At 35.9% G+C, this 17,864-nt stretch overlaps 2 protein-coding genes across 2 annotated transcripts in view; both read left to right on the top strand.

The window, feature by feature from the left end:
* Positions 1-280: 280 nt before the first annotated feature.
* LOC132553837 (single-stranded DNA-binding protein, mitochondrial-like) lies at positions 281-13,377 on the top strand. Its single transcript, XM_060218123.1, has 6 exons — positions 281-358; positions 2,690-2,795; positions 5,363-5,482; positions 7,505-7,589; positions 8,706-8,794; positions 10,982-13,377. The coding sequence occupies exons 1-6, from the start codon at positions 326-328 to the stop codon at positions 11,059-11,061; spliced, it is 513 nt and encodes a 170-aa protein (XP_060074106.1). The 5' UTR covers positions 281-325; the 3' UTR covers positions 11,062-13,377.
* A 3,953-nt stretch (positions 13,378-17,330) lies between these two features.
* The window catches only part of LOC132554591 (transforming growth factor-beta receptor-associated protein 1-like), a 37,525-nt gene continuing 36,991 nt past the window's right edge, over positions 17,331-17,864 (top strand). Inside the window, exon 1 of the mRNA XM_060218918.1 lies at positions 17,331-17,481. Coding sequence (XP_060074901.1) covers positions 17,407-17,481 — 75 coding nt within the window. The 5' untranslated portion in view covers positions 17,331-17,406. The remainder of the gene's footprint in view (positions 17,482-17,864) is intronic.

Raw genomic sequence — 17,864 nt, 5'->3', positions numbered from 1 at the left:
ATTTAATACATTAAATGCTAAGTTCATATTTAGACCAATCAAAGTTTATGCGCATACTGAGGTGTAAAATACACAAAATACAGAATCAATGTAGCTATATTTGAAAGTTACCATGATCAACATCCCCATTCTTCACGGGGAGAAAAAACATGAAACAATCCGAGTTTATCCGCTATTTTCGCCGTGGTATACACCGACTCATTAAGAAGTCTCAGTCATCTAGCCGCTTAGTATTATGTGCAAGAAGCGTCTGATTGAGTGAGACTGTGTTTTTTCTTGCACGTGTTTCTTTCAATCGTTTCCTGTTTGGTAACAAGAAAACAATATGCAAAGGACACTTGGCGCAGCGTGCAGAACAGTAAGTAACGTACAAGAAATCTGATGATAAATTATGATTATCACGTGATAGCCAAAGCGATGATTGTTAACAAATGACTTTTACATATGCATCAATTGCGATGTAATTGAGTCCGAATTCGAAAGGTTCTAATCATATATCCGCGGTTTTATTTTTGTATATATACGTCTCTGCTATAACACTGCCTAAATGCGAACGCAAGTTGATCAACAAGATCCACATGTGAAACTGTCGGGTTCAAGGCATCGCTATCGTTCTTTTAGTTTACTTAAATTTTGCAAGATTTATATAAAAAAAAGAAAGCACACACATGAATTGGTTAATGAATCAATATTAAGTAACTGTTTTATATAGAGAACACGATTCAGATTGTCAACTTCATCTCGTCTGCTGAATGGCCATAGTAGCAGATTACACCTGTTAAAAAGATTAATATGTAACTGGTAAATACTAGCTGCAATATTCCACTTGGCAAGAGAGAACTTCTCTTTAGCTCAATCAGTTGCGTATCAGACTAAGGGGTCCCGGGTTCGATTCTTTGCTCTTAGCTTTTCAGGGTTTTACTCCTGTTTTAAAAAATCATAAATGCAATTGATCCTTAAGTTTTTAAGAAGAAGATATTGGATGGAGCATCAACACCAGGGATTCAGTAACTTAGGTTTTATTCTTTGACCTGTTTCGGTTGGCTTGGTAGACTGTCTTCAGAACCTTTAGGTTTTTATAAAGCAATATTGATTGGCAAGGGTAGAACTCAGCAGGTGAAGTTCGTGCTCCTTTATATCATAATTTTGTAAACACTGCTGAGACTATTAAAAATTGTTATGCAGAAAATCAGTATAAGATAATTGTTGTATTTTTAAGAATTTTGACATGAGAAATTCTTAAAAATAAAGTAACCAGTATAGCATAAAACAGCTTTTTCTTAACCCCCTCCCCCCACTCCTCCTCCCAAAATAAAAAAAAAACTACCTCACCACTGGCAATATATGCTTATTGGATAATTTCTAAACATTCATATACTTAATCATAATCAAATATTGTAAGTACATGCAAATATTGCAGTTGAGAAACGGAACAGATTTTAAACCAAGTTGGAACCTTTCACCTGCTTCCATGTAAGAGACTGTGTCTTTCTTGTTCATGGAAAGAGATGAAAGTTCACAAACTTTCAACTGGAAATCAGGTACGCTGGTGAATACACATGCTGTTATTTTGAATGGTTAATATTGTAATTTTGCAACAGTATTTTGGTAACATGCGTTTCAAACCATTAATGTATATGTTTGTTAGATTTATGTGAATTATTTAAGACTTTCAGTATGATTTCATTTCCACATGAAAGCTTGAAAAGATTTTTGGTCTGTCAAAATAATCTTTCTCAAATCTGCCGACGAGTCAACTGTTCTCATTGTGTGCTGTAGTTAGTGTATTGTGGGTAGTGAAAGTCCGGCCACACTTTCATTTAAAGTTGATCGTACTGGTAGCTTAAGCTTGTTGGTTTTGAATTACCACATATAATACCATAAAGTGCTTGCTGTAACAAAATCACTGGATATTAGCGACCCATGCAGTCATGGGAGAAGTGACTTCGTGAATGGAGCTACCAAAGTTATAGTCTGGGGCTCTACTTAGTCACTTATTAATAAATATAAATCATAAATCATTGAACATATATGGAGAACAGAAGTAGCAAACATAATAATACACGACAAAGCCCTCTACCTAAGACCACCACTGGAATCCACAACATATACACTTTAGAGGTCAGCTCCTGGCTTCTTCCTGAACACAGACAACACAGTCAACACATGGGGACATATTCAAACACACACCTATACAGTAAAGAGTAACTAACACAGTGACAGAAGGAGACAGAGAATGAGACAACTCAGCTTAAAGAACTACCTAATGAATGCATGTATTAACTCATTATTATTGTACTGTATTAAATAAATATTGACAGCCCATGACAATTCTGATTAGGCAACAATGCCGTTAGCCAATCAGCTTACAGCTTCTTGGTTATCCCGAACACCATTACAAATTACATGGATGATACATACGTCAGTTTCACAAATCCCAGCGGCAGCAATATAAAAATAACCAAAACAAGGTATGTTTTACAGCTCATATTTGCGAGTTTATTGACAGTAAAGCTTCAATACTCAGTCCATTCACACCTGTGCTCAATGTACATCTAAATATATTAATTGATAGTTTTAAGCAAAACCTTGTTCATGCTGTAGATATCACTGACATAAAACAACCCTTTGACCTTCAGGCTATATTACTGTGTTGTAACATTAACCCTTTTTGTTGTATATATTTCAGACCAGCAGACTTCGGTTGTTTGGAAGCAGAAGCTACAGTTACGAAGTAGATGAAGATTTTCCGTCTAAAACTACTGTTGTCCGTAGTGACACACCATATGAAAAAAGTAAGTGACCCCCAAAAAATTTGTCCAGGACCCAAGAATTCCTGTTAATAAACAGGCTTATCTGTCATTTGTAAAAACGAGTAGTCATCCAACACAAGAATTGCTGTAGTTTAAGGGTTATTTTCCAAGACTATCAAATGGTTAACAGAAATGTTTGTTCAAAGGGTCCTAAGTAAGAGTTATCATGTTTTGCTTTCTTGTACCGCCAAATTCAAAATACATGCTTTCTGTCTGTGAAATCAGATGAAAGAACATCCTGAAGTGAAAGCATTTGTATGCTCCATCAGGCCACCTCATGAAGTCAGAATTCAAGAAATGGTCAGATTCATCCTTCACAGAAGGAGAATGGAATTTTGTAGAAAAGGTGTGCCTCTGGATCCGAGGGTCTAAGAGGCAGGGTCTACAACAAAATAGGTATGGCAAAATTTGGTCGAATTTTGGGATGAAGCATCCTTGGGTGAAGAAGTATAAATTTTGTCTGAAATTAGGTCCATCTCTTTTGTCTGAAATTTTGTCCATCTAAATTGAAGTCAGTCCTGGGAACAGAGAGGTATGGCCCAACAAGGGAAATAGAGGAATGTCTACAAAATCTTTCTGCTGTTGTGATGAAGGTACTTTATCCAAGTTTTGATCTGAAGCATCGTAGGGTGAAGGACAGTACGATTAGGACAGGAATAAGTTTAATTCCTACTTCTGTTGTTTGGCTTAAGGTATTTTGACAAAATTTAGTAAGAATTTGGGTGATAAAGAACCAATAGGTGTAGTGGTAAATGATGGGTGTCAGCCCCCTGGAGATTGAGGGCAAGGGCCCCCCAAAAATGCTACATACAGGAATGCAAACATGATTCTTTATAAACTTACCCTTCTGTAAGATTGCTGGGATTTGATCCAGATTTGATCTGAAGCATCCTTGGAGGAAGCGGAATCAATATATCTAAATAAATGTTAGGTCTGGCATAGTTTAATGGCTGGGGCCCAATTTGACAGGTTTGGGTTGTTATAAGCGAAACAGGATGAAATATTTGTGTAAATCATAAAATCAACAGAAAATAAGCCAAATGAAGTAACAAAATTTTGACCTTAGCAGAAGTTTTATTGAACAGCATACACACTTGTGTATTTATCTGATACTCTGCATAAAATCTATGATCCAGTGACCTTTTAGTTCCAGATTTCCTGATGCACTATATTTAGACAGTTTGGTTGGGAGTATTCCTACTAATTTGGCCTGTCCAAACTGACCACAGGAGAGACATTTTGATGCTGACAATAGTTTGAAGTCATTAAAATGATTTCTTAAAAGGTGCAGAACAGCCACTAATTTTGTAACCTTGGCAGAATATCCCTTTAAAATGAAAATGTTTAGATCTTCTTGGATTTTGATATATGTAATTAATACATACAAATATAATTTGAAGGAGTAATGAAAAACACAACTTCTAGCTGTTGGGGTTTGATTTAGGCTTTTAGCTTTAATCTAATCTAAAGCGGCTTTAGTTGAAGTTCAAATAACAGTATCAATATAGCTCATAATTTAGCTGTGAAACTGCCGTTTTCTAACTCTGCATTAGTACTCATTTTCATATCTGTTACAGTTTTTCACTTCAGTGAAACAAATGGACTCATTTGATATGGTTTCAATTTGTCATTGGAGATAGCTACATACATTATGTTTATTGAAATCGTCCCGATCAGGGTAGGTATTGTATACAAAGCCAACTATGACAGGCTTACATTCGGAATTGAGAAGGATTTGTATTGGGAAGGTCCTTATAACTATAATTACATCAACATTTTTTCAGTTTCAAGAGGTGATTGAATTCGAGAAGGATTGGTTTGTGGAAGTTGCAATGTACTTTTAAAAAATGTTTTAAAAAAATCCAGTTAATTAGATAAACATGCAAGTAAATGGCCAGTTGTCAGTAGCCAGTTGTAATACTGTAAAATTGTTTTATCATAATGTCGCTTTAATCCTTCAGTGGTTATAACCATGCACTATACTGCCAAAGGTGTAGATTTCCGAGTTACACTTATTACCTCTCCAGTCCCACCCCTCCACCAAAATGATCATATGAAGATCTTTTCGTGACTATATGTCTTGAACTTTGATGTATATACATTGCCCTTGTCCTTCCCTTTCCGTTGCATCACCTCCAATCTTATACTGTCCATCCTGATTCAATGTAAGCACCTTTTTTTACTTCATTCTAAGACAGATTTTGGTAAAACTTTATACAAGGCTAAGATCATTCTTGTATATAGAAAATCATAAATGGATTCAATTTAAACACTTGACAACTTCATTCTCTCATGGAATTTGGTCAAACTTTATGCACAGATCGAGAATGAGTATACTTTGGATATTGTTGTGTTTCAGGTGTCCAAGGTCAAGGCCTTAGCAGCAGGGGCATTTATGTCTTACAGACATTTTCGAAAACTTTTCATACACAGTATTTGTGAATAATAATATTTAGATGTGAAATGATTTTTAAGTCATCTAGGTGAACGAATTGCAGGCCTTTTGGACCTCTTGTTTTCTGAGATTGTATGTTGCCCTTTTGTTACAGGTGTCAACAAGGTGACCTTGATTGGAAGACTGGGATCAGATGTTCGATTTGGTGGGGATTCTCTCCAATACTGCAATTTTCGAATGGGCACAAACCATTTCTACACAGACAGAAACACAAGTATGTTATGTTTCCCTAAAAAAAGAAAACAGATTGGAAATGTATAAGAAAATGTACAACAAGTACACATTGGCAGAAACATTTGTAGCTTTAATCACCATGACATTAAGTTGTTTCTCCTTTTACAGCTCTTTGATTTTGTTAATTTTTGATTTTATTAGGTCACCTGAGATAGTCTCTTGGTGACCTGTTGTGTTCACCTTCGTCCTGCGTCATGCATCCCTAAACAATTTAACATTTTCAATTTATTCTTAAAAATTCCTGATCCGATTTTTATGAAATTTTGCAGGAAACTTTCCTGGCCTAAGTTAAACAAAATTGTGAATTCTACAGTCCTCAACCAACAGGGGCTTGAGGGGTGGGGCCAAACGGGGTGAAATTGACTTGGATTTTAAAAATCTTCATCATTCAGATATGGTAGAATCAAATACTATTCATGAATGGAAGCATCTTAAAGTGCTTTACCAAAGGTTGTGAATTTCATGGCCCCAGGATCTCACATTTCCCTGTGGGGATGGGGTAAAGTTTACTGTAGTTTATGTATGAAAAACAGATTTTTGTGCATAATTTGTTTAATTTCCAGTGGAAATATTTCAAACTTGGTTACAATTCTGAGTGAAAGATTACAGCTTGATGATATGTCCATATTGATCCTGGCTGACCTACTTTGGCTGATGAGCAACATCTTGACACTTGATAACTATCCTTTAACCTTCTTATTCAATATTGCGTATCTCAGGTGACCATCAAGGCAGCTAAGCCTCCTTTTGTTATAGCATTCTGTATACAGATCTCTTCCCTCAGTTTGACAGTATTTTTTACTGAATCTTGGCTGACTTCATAATCATCACATGAAATAGTGTTTTTCACATTTGCTTTGTGATTTTTTAAAGGTTTATTGCACTTTGTTTAAATTGTATTTTCATCTTCTCAAGATGTCTATCTCCTTCCCCAATTTGTTTGAAACTTTGTAGGCTTGGAAACTACAATATGATATTGTGTTCTCCTGAATAACATGTTGATTCAACAATATTTCAGCAACTTGTTGCCGTTTGTTCTTTTCAGCATTTTAATATTGTCTACAAATTTCTTTCAGTTCCCAACCCAAATCCCAACCCATCTCTCTATCATTAAAATATAAGCCACTGTTCTTGACAGTTTGAATACAAAATTAAATGAAGACACTAGACCACCATCTCGTCCTGAGGATAGTCGCATTTATTTTTCTTGTAATGAAGGTATATACCGCAAAAAAAGAGGAACCGAAAATTTAAGATACTCTGTTACATTCAGGTGATGGTTAGTCTCTATGGGCCTTGTACTTTTCCAGGAGTCAGTCTCTGTGTAAATCTTTCCTACATCATATTTTGCCCTAGTTATATTGAATTCGAGATTAGACTTTGATTATGTGTACATGTTAGTATTTTCTTGTTGTTTTTGAAAATCAATCACAGGTTTAGATCATTCTCATACTGTAGTTGTTCATAAGGATACCTACAAATCTGGTACACATGTGCTTTCTGTCAGCTGATGTCACATTCAATTGTCAGATTACACAAATATAGATCAATGATGTGTTATTTCAATGTTCTAACCACCTTACATGGACAGGGAGTTCTGTCTCAGAATGTTTTGACATCAAGAAATTTCACTTTGAGATGTTTCCTGTTTTGAAAGCATATTAAAAGTAAAAGTAAAAGTAAAAAAAGGCATCATATGATGACAATTACTTTCATACAAAGGAAGACCCACTTTCCTCGCAACTAAGTCACTTGTGACAGCAAGGTGTTATGTGACCTGGTAGCTTGTAAACAGAGGCAGTTACTATGAAGGCCTGAAAATATAGTAATAGGGTATACCAGAATGCCTGCAAGTACTGGCTTTGCATTTCAAACAACTCATGAAACATTTAATTTGTGTTAATGAAATAATTCAGAAGTATGTATTATACTCAATCTTCAGAAGTGGAAGTAGCAACCTTTACATTAAATGATTATTAATGAAAATGTTATCACTCTTCAGATGAAACAAAGCAAAGGACAACTTGGCATAACATTAAGTCATTGAAACCCACCATTTCAATGAAGCTGCAAGATGTCGGGAAGGGGTAAGTGGAATACCAGTCCCAGGGCCTAGTGAGGATATTCTATCAATTGTTAGCTCACCTGACCAAAGTTCCAAGTGAGCTATAGGGATACCCTGTTGTCCGTCCATCATCCGTCATCTGGCATGTCAACTTTTACTATATAATGCAACTATTCATGAACGACTGAACAGATTTCAATCAAATTTGGTCTAAAGCATCCTTGGGGAAAGTGGGAACCAAATTTGTATAAATGGTGGATTTATCCCATAATAGATGTAGTTTGGTCTTGGTCATTAAATTTGCCCTTCAATTTTGAAAATGAGACCAGAAAAGCAAAATGTCTGACAGACAGCCATCTTTGATTTTGACTGAACTTATAGTTCATAGATTCTGACATTGTCACATTTTCACGAGACCTATGTGATGGAATATTTATTTTCAGATTTCCTGTCTAGGTTTCTTTCTGTTTTTGTCATGCAAAAAAAAAATTATAAACAGATGATCATCTCCCATTTTGATCATTCAAGTTGATCACTCTTTTTCATATTGTGGGAAATTCTGACTTACAGAGAACCAATAAAGGTCATACAAAGGTGGCTGTCATTGGTTGAAATAAAGGTCACATTTTCTGTCTCTTAAGTGGTAAACTCAATATTTTTCTTACAACATTATCAAGCAAAATTGATCAATCAGAATTCACTTGACTAAGATTCAAGGTAATTTTTTATATTGATATGATATTAGGAACCAGAATGGTCAAATGAAAAGTAAGTGGATGAACAGTTTGGTGTCAACATAATTTACAAAATGTGTGTATTGATTAGTAAATGATTTTGTCTCTATATGGCATGTCAAGCCTTTGTAGAGTAAAGAAAGAATCACTATAGGCAGAAGAAGGCTATTATTCATGATAGGAATCATGAGGTCGAGTTCATCCACAGTAAACACATATCCGTGTTACCATGATACATTTATTAGATATATATAAGATACGTTTTGCATTTGTACACCAAGACAAAGCAGGGCTTTTGGTTCAGAATTGGTCTAAATGTCAAAACATCTTTATTTAAAAAAAGTGCTGGTTTTTAATTGATAAAAAGTGTCTCATTCCTAATAAATTGAATTTTTCATTTGAAGGTCACGTGTTTATATCGAGGGAAAGCTTGATAATGATGATTGGATAGATAAGGAAGGACAAAAACGACAGACAATCAATATATTGATTGGTAAGTTTTATAAAACTGGTAATTGTTACAAAACTTCTCTCTAACTGGTTAGTGTTACAAAACCTCTCTCTTCACTGCTAATTTTTACAAAACTTTCTTAACTGGTAAATGTTACAAAACCTCTCTCTTAACTATTGAGTATTACAAAACCTCTCTCATAACTGGTAAGAATTACAAAATATAAAATTTCTCTCATAACTGGTAAGTATTACAAAGCCTCTCTCGTAACTGGTAATTTTTACAAAACTTTCTTAACTGGTAAATGTTACAAAACATCTCTTAACTATTGAGTAATACAAAATCTCTCTCATAATTGGTAAGTATTACAAAATATCTCTCTTTCCTGGTGAGCGTTATAAAACTTCTTAACTTGAATGTGTTACAAATTTTCTGTCTTAAAGTGTACCCTCGGTGAAAGTAGGAATAAAGATCTAGAATCATTTTTATGATTCAAAATCCAAAATGTTGAAAACTGCATCAAACTCGGCCGGCCCATACTGAGATATTGATGTGTAAAGTGTACAATTTTGCTTGCCCTTCTACTTCTAATCAGCAAGTGGGTGACCCACACTGATTGGCACCCTATCAGCTGTGATGTCACAAGTTCAACTACTAGTAGCAGCCAGCATGAAAGAAATAGGCGAGAACAGCTATGCTATATATAAACTGACCTTGATTTGATCATAGGGGTCAGATATGGCAAAACCATCAAACACCTCCCACTGAAATATGATATTGAATTGGTGGTTTCCATAAATGGAGTTGAACAAAGTTTGCAAACAAAAGTTACATTGAATTTTCAAGGTCTAAAGGTCATCCTTAGGTATGAAAGGGTTTTTTCCCAAATTAGTCTACAGCACCCTTAGGCCATCAGGTTTCAATTTGGTTTAAACAGAGAATGTGGCCCCAATGGAAGCACAGGGGCGCTTTGGGGGTCAACAGAGGAAATACATGTAAACCAACAGAGGATTTTTTTTTACCAAGTTTGGTTTTAAACTTCTTGACACAAAGGAAAAAAGGTTTTGCATAACTGGAAGATGTGACCCTTCACAATATATTTGGTCTGTAGCATTCATGGGCAAATGGTTCTAAACTTTTGTAGAAATGGAGGATATGTACACAAACACACATTCCATTGGGGCTAAGGGATTGGGCAAAATAGAGGTAATGCTGTATTAGAAGAAAATAAACAGATGTTTTACCAGGATTGTTTAATGTACAAGTGAGGAATATAGGCACTCTGGTCCTCTTGTAATTACATATGCCGGATGTATATATAATGATATTGAAATATATTATTCACCAGTAACAAGAACTTTTTAGGTCATCTGACCCGAAGGGTCCGATGACCTATAGTCATCATGCTTCGTCCGTCGTCGTGCGCCGTGCGCCGTCCGTAAACTTTTCATTCAAACGACTTCTTCTCAATAATTGGAAGGCCCAGGCAACTAATATTTGGCCTGTAGCTTGCTTTGATGAAGCCCTACCAAGTTTGTTAAAAAGAATGACCTTGACCTTCATTCAAGGTCACAGGGGTCAAATGTCTTAAAATCTTCAAACGACTTCTTCTCAATAACTGGAGGGCCCAGGCAACTAATATTTAGCCTGTAGCTTGCTTTGATGAAACCCTACCAAGTTTGTTCAAATGAATGACCTTGACCTTCATTCAAGGTCACAGGGGTCAAATGTCTTTAAATCTTCAAAGGACTTCTTCTCAGTAATCAAAAGGCCCAGGCAACTAAAATAAGGCCTGTAGCATGCTGGGATGAAGGGCTATCAAGTTTGTTTAAATGAATGACCTTGAACAACTTTCAAGGTCACAGGGGTCAAATATGTCAAAATCTTTAAATAACTTCTTCTCAAATACTAGAAGGCCTAGGGGGCTAATACTTGGCCCATAGCATGCTGGCATGGAGCCCTACAAAGTTTGTTCAAATGAATGACCTTGGCCCACTTTCAAGGTCACAGGGGTCAAATATGTTAAAATATACAAATGACTTCTTCTCAACAAGCAAAAGTCCATGAGTGCTGATATTGGGCCTGTAAGATGCTTGGAGGAGAGGCTACCAAGTTTGTTCAAATGAATGACCTCAACCCACTTTCTAGGTTTGGCTTGCTTTTTGTCAGATGACCGTTAAGGCCCATGGGCCTCTTGTTATAATGTTTTCTCACTTTCTGATTTTGCAGATGAACTCATTGTTTTACAAAGAAAAGCAAAAATGGAAGATGCTTTTGACACTAAAACCTTTGAAGATAATATGATGTAGTGTCAACAAAGTGGGACAGTTATCTATAGGGTCAACACAGTGAGACATTTACCTGTAGTGTCAACACAGTGGGACATTTACCTGTTGTGTCAACAAAGTTGGACAGTTATCTATAGGTTCAACACAGTGGGACATTTATCTATATGGTCAACACAGTGGGACAGTTACCTGTAGTGTCAACACAGTGGGACATTTACCTGTTGTGTCAACAAAGTTGGACAGTTATCTATAGGTTCAACACAGTGGGACATTTATCTATATGGTCAACACAGTGGGACAGTTACCTGTAGTGTCAACACAGTGGAACAGTTACCTGTTGTGTCAACACAGTGGGACATTTACCTGTTGTGTCAACACAGTGGGACATTTACCTGTTGTGTCAACACAGTGGACCAGTTACCTGTTGTGTCAACACAGTGGAACAGTTACCTGTAGTGTCAACACAGTGAGACAGCTATCTCTATGGTCAACACAGTGGGGCATTTACCTGTAGTGTCAACAAAGTGGGACATTTACCTATAGTGTCAACAAAGTGAGGCAGAAATCTGTAGTGTCAACAGAGTGACACAGTTATTGGTAGTGTTAACCCAAATAAGACCGCTACCTTAAGCGTCAACACAACAAGACAGTTACCTGTTGTGTCAACACAGTGACACAGGTACCAGTAGTGTTAACACAGTGAGGCAGTTACCTGTAGTGTGACAGAAGGGACAGTTACCGATAGCATTAACACAGTGATAGAAAATACTTTTTTCTTTCACTTCCACCTTTGTTTTTATTGTACAGTTAGCATAATTTTGTGAAATTATTCAAGTTAAGATGCTGTTTGATATGCCATTATTCATTATATGATGTGGAAGACAACATATTGTTTTTCTCACATGACAATAGCTATGTAAATATGTCTTGATGATTAAGTATCAAACATTTGCCCTTTGTTGCTTTTATGTTACACAGTATGTTTCTTGAGGCTGAGTTTCTTCAATATACCACAAGATGAACTTTCAGCACCAAAGAGAAAATACCTTATACAGAAATTTCATATTTAGCCCACCTGGCTCAAATGGCTAAGTGAGCTATAGAGATACTGCAGTGTCCATCGTCTGTCAACTTTTCCTATAAATCACAGCTAGTTATAAATGACTTAGTGGATTTTAATAAAATTTGGTCTGACGTATCCTTTGGGAAAGACAACCAGTGTTTGGTAAACAAAGGATCTGGGTGAGGGGGGGCCCAATAAGTAAAATCTATTAATTTCTCTAATATCTATCTTGTTCTCCAGGAATTGCAGGGCACTATCCAGATTTTGTTCAAGTCATGCTTAGATGTAGGGAAGTCAGTTGTTTATAAAAAGTGGGCCTGTGCCCCTCTGAGTCCAGAGGATCAGGGCCCAATGGGAAAATTTACCAGTTTCTTTAGTTTTCTTTTTCTTTAAGAATTGCAGAATAATGCCCAAAGTTGGTCTGAGGCATGCTGCAGTGAAGGGAAACTAGTTTGGTATAAACAGCCAGAGGGGCAGGGCCCAATATTAGAAATAGAGCATACTCCTTAAAATCCTACTCCTATAGAAATGATTGGATTTTGCCAATATTGGACCTGAAGCATTGTTTGACAAAAAGGAATCAGTTTTAAATAAACTTGAGGATTCAGCGGTTTGGGGCGGGAGGGGTAGGACCAAGCAAGGGAAATAGGGCAGATTCTTTAGAATCATTAATTTTTCTCATGTAGGAATGCTTGGGTTTTTGTCCAAAGTTGGTTTTAGACATGCTTGGGACAAGGGGATCAATTTTGTTTGAACAATGGGTTCTGGTCAACCAGGGTAGGTGGGGCAGGGCCACATAGTGGAAATACAGCAAATTCTTTAAAATCCTTGTTATGTTGGATGTCCATAAATTGTGCTAACAGACATTGTCCACAACATGTTCCATCAGTTGTAGACATCTTTGTATTGCAAGCACAATACCTTCAGTTTGTTGAAATAGAATTGATAGACACCTATTTTGAATGTCAATGATTATGATGTTATATATTTGTGAAAAACACTGTATATCAGATGAGTAGTATTGGCAAGTTTAGCCTTTTGTTTTGTTAATGAAAATTTTTCATTGCTGATAGTTTACCTGTTATGTCGGCTGAGTAAATATAAGCACTTGAGATACTGAAACTCAAATAAATTGCTTGCTAAACAGTGTTGTTTTGAAAGTGATATCATAAGGATTTCCTACCAGATGTGGCAGAAATGCTTTCAGAAATATGTGTGTGTGAGGCAGTTTATTACCGAGAAAAATTGTTAAATAATAAATTGTGAAAATTTTATAGAGTGTTGTTCTTATTTAGTAGGTTTGATAACAACAATGGTCATTTTGTGTCTTCCTCACAGAATAGAATAAGGAAGCCCCATTTCATGCAATCAATTGCCATTGTAGTTAAGTGTCTTGCCCAAGGACACAGCCATATCAGGATATGATGTGTGGTGTCGGCTTAATGAGAAATACAGACCACCACAAACAGTGGTCAAACCATATGCCTCGGATCTTCACCCGAGTTTATTTAGGCTTATGACAGTATTAGTTGGTTTTCACTATTTCTTTTTTATTAGTAATTTATTAAACAGGTTTTTTACCACTAATATGGCCTTTCAGTGGATAAAGCTATTTTTGGAGAAGTACTGGATGGAAGATTCTTCATTGAATACCTTTAAAACTTACAAGGTTAAGAGTCACAATTCTTAAAAACCCTAGCATACCTATTATTAACATAATCAGACAATATCTACATTTTGACTAACCAGAAGCTTCTTTTTTTTTACCGAGTTTCAATTAAATTGATATGAGGACTGATAATTTATGGGTCATTACACAAAATCCTGTGTATTGTGACCTGGTTACCATGGCAACCAAATGACATGGGATGTTTTGAGAAATGATATCATTGCAAGTTCCATTCTTCAAAACCCCAATTATATTAATTTTCAGCAAAATCAGACAATACCTCTACCTGTGTATAGTGACCCGGTTACCATTGCAACCAAATGACATAAGATGTTTTGGAAAACAATATCCTCTGCCCCAGGTGAAATTCCACTATCCTTATTCAAATAAGTGATAGTGCGGTTTCCACCTGGAGCCAAGGATTAAGAAATATAAGCATTGTAATAACAATTCTTCAAAGCCTCTATTAATTTAATTTTCATTGTAATTTGACAGTGTCTCAACCTGTGTATAGTGACCTGGTCATTATGACAACCAAATGACATATTTGGGAGGTAGTGTCAGTGTATTTTCTGTTTTTCAAAACCCTAATTATATCAATTAGCCTCTATTGTGTTTCCATAGTAACGGTTCTGGAGACACATCTGATTTGTCAAATGATAGGTTTTCATAAGTTACATTATTTAACCAACATTGATTTAACATTATACAAAAAACTGTGTTGTGACCATGGCAACCTGTAGACCTGCATACACGTCTAGACATGATATTTAACATTCTGGTGTATTCTAATTAAAATCGGTCCAGTTGTTGTCCGAACAAGGATTTGCGAACGAAAGGCAGCCAGGGTAATTCCAATATATATATTATGTATATTCCTTCCTTTATCCGGCCCCTCTCCTTTTTCGTTGCCGGAGGATGCGGGGGGGGTGGGGGAGGATCTTTGGTTAATCTGGGTGATCGTTGGTGTACTATGAGTGATGCGCTATTGATCTGTGGGTGACCTTTGGATGGTTCATGTGTGAACAAGGCATAACTAGTCACGGAATACAAAACCCCACCGAAAAGTGAACTCAAAAGATGTTTGATTTTATGTGGACACAGTAAGAATGTACAAAAACTTTATTGAAAATAAGAATATGTGTTCAACAGCAATATCTGGCTAAATTCGTTCAATGAATGTTACATTATCAGTGTAAGAATGTCTAAAATACTAATGTGTGCTAGGGAATCGTACCATATTTGCTCGAACAAATGTTTCATTGATTGAATGTTTAGAAAAATCTGAAAACGTTCACAAAAGCGTTACAATAATCAATTACAGTACATGTAAGGGTCCATGGAGGATGTCCAGATAAGCTCAAATCAATAGTTACATCTAGTTAGTTTGTTCTGTAGGTTTTTTTTTTGTTTATTTAATTATCATTTAAACAGTGTATTTTCCGCGAAAAAATATGTACACCGAAATGAAGAGATAACGTTAAGTTAGTTCTCTTCCATGAGGTCCTAGGAAAAACAAACAACAAACAAAGAAGCACCAATTTTTGACAGTCGATCAGACTCTAATTTTTACCGTCAGTTCAGGGCTACAATCAGGGCATACGGACTACCCCTAATTCTACATAGAATTTAAGCAAATAACATAGCACCTATTCGTTTAAATTTGTTTCAATTTTTCGAGTTCTTGCAATTATAAAAGTTTATGGTTTATATATTACAAAATATGCATTTTAATAACAACAAAACTGTACTCCGTGATTTCTACCTCTGAACGGTAGCAACAATGCCAGAAAACTGTTGCATTTAAATGTATAAAATTTTCATAGAGCTTCAGACAATCATTGTACATTTGCATGACGATAACATATACACGTAGGCCTACAACACTTACAACACTAATTGTAAAGCGTCTGCAGGTTAGGTATGGAAGTGCTTCAAATTTTATTATTTCTCTCTACATATAATAATAATTATAATGATGAAAAAGAGGAATCATCACGGTAGTTTCGCTAGCGGTTTAGGTCTAGCGGCCATCTCCAGGCGATTGTAAATAAAAATTACACATTATACGATACGGTATATAAAATATACGATATTGTTTGTTATATATATATATGTATGTAGAAACTTTAAAAAAAATTATTGCCGTGACATAAACAGAAAAATAATGAAATGTGTTTCCATCTCGGAAGCTGGTATTGTATGCTAAAAAAGCTAAACGTGTTTTTTCAATTTTACATATTAATAATATTTTGGACATTGTAATACAATTGACGAATGAAGAGATTTTGGTTTGTTTGTTTATCTGGCAGTTTGGAATTTCTTTGCTAAGCAATTTGGTGTCGTAGATTGTGGGTTCGAGTCCCGGACAGGGCACAAGTTCAATTGTACCCGAGTTTGGTACACTTTAGCGGATACGAATATAGAAATGTGTTATAGAAATGTGACGTTTGGATATACAGGTCAAATTCTTATTTGGTGGTCAATTATTTTTTCTGGAGTTACGGCCATTTAACTTTAAGAATTTTAGGGAAACTCACGAAAACGGCGAGACCGATATTTGAGAACCTTGCCGCATTCCAATGGAATTTTGCAGGAATTACTTCAGTTTTACTTCAGATAATTTTTTACCATAGATTCTGAAGTTTCAGATTCTTTAACATAGATTCGGATAAGCATGACAGAACTTCAGTTCAAACCAATAACACGTGAAAGTTCCAAACGTTTTTTCAGTTCCCGGCGGTCGGTCCAACACCGTGACGCTCCGATGATCAAATATTAAATTGTACAACTTCGGGAGGGGAAAAATCCGAATATGTTTTCTTGCACTCGCAACTATCACAACCAGTCTGTTGGAAACTGAGTCAAAGTTACCTAGCCAGAACATGCTTTAAGTTCCTTATACTTTGTATGTATTGTCATGATAACACGAAAATGACACTTTTGTCATTGTCATGTCGTTATTGTGAAATATCTAGGTTGTTATAGACAAGGCAAAACAATATCTAATACATCTGAATGTTTTAAATTTTGCTTAGATATTTTTGTAATGCTGTGGAAATCGTTTTTATCACACTTAGTAAAGCTTGTTTCTCCTGAAAAGATACGCTTGTCTAATGAGTAAAAATTGTACCGTGAAGCCGTTACATATTTCAATAAACAAAATAGATAGATGAATTATCAACTGTGGTGATTTATTCCTTGAATTTTAGGATAGACTCACGAGCTTGGTTAATTATAGAATGTACACTGTGTTGAAGACAGTAAAGAATTACAACTTATGTAGAATCCTGTTTGATGAAAAATCCGCTGTCAGATATCAACGTTCGTATAAAAAAATCTTTAAATTGTTATAAAATATGATTGTCTTGAATACGTATTTGATAATAGTTATCTATTAGATTTGATAACTATCTTATTCAAAGTCAAAGTTTACACTTACGATATGTGCAAATGTTTCGTATTTGTCAATGAAAGAGTTACGGTTACTGAAACGAAGTGGGTGGGAGCTACCGGAAGTGAGTGAGGGTGCTGTTTTCAAAATGGCGCTGCCCTGTAAAAATTCTCGGGAACGGTATAGGTGTCACAATTTAGCACGATTTTGCATTTAATCTAGTACATGTAATGCAGAAAAATGAGTGTCAAAGCGTTCGAGTTGGTCCCCGCGATCGAGCGGATCAAGCTGATGTCCGATAAAGCAAAGACACAGGTACATGTTTGCATATCTGTCACTTGAAATGCCAAACTACAACAGTAAATTATAAGCATACATAAAATAAATGTTTTGAATATCACTAGGTAGTACGTAAAGCGGAGCGCTGGGCGATTTTAAGTAGTATCCATCAACTGGAGAATGTATTTGAAGAGTCGTTATTGGTGTTGTTGCTGGGGAAGACTGATCATAACGGGTGTTTTAATCATGCCAGACACTGGAGCATCGGTAATCTAGCTATATAGGCAGATTTGGCTATGTAGTCAAATCTGACTACACGTATATAGGGCAAATGTAGTCAACTGAGCCTTATGTGGTCGCGATCATGACGTGATCATCGAAAAAAATGGACAACGAATCTAGCAATTTGGTAAAACGAA

Source organism: Ylistrum balloti, unplaced genomic scaffold (genome assembly GCF_031769215.1).
Source record: "Ylistrum balloti isolate Yb309-2 unplaced genomic scaffold, AGI_CSIRO_Ybal_v1 Utg369640, whole genome shotgun sequence".
Taxonomy (NCBI): domain Eukaryota; kingdom Metazoa; phylum Mollusca; class Bivalvia; order Pectinida; family Pectinidae; genus Ylistrum; species Ylistrum balloti.
This window is presented reverse-complemented; position numbering and strand designations above follow the sequence as displayed.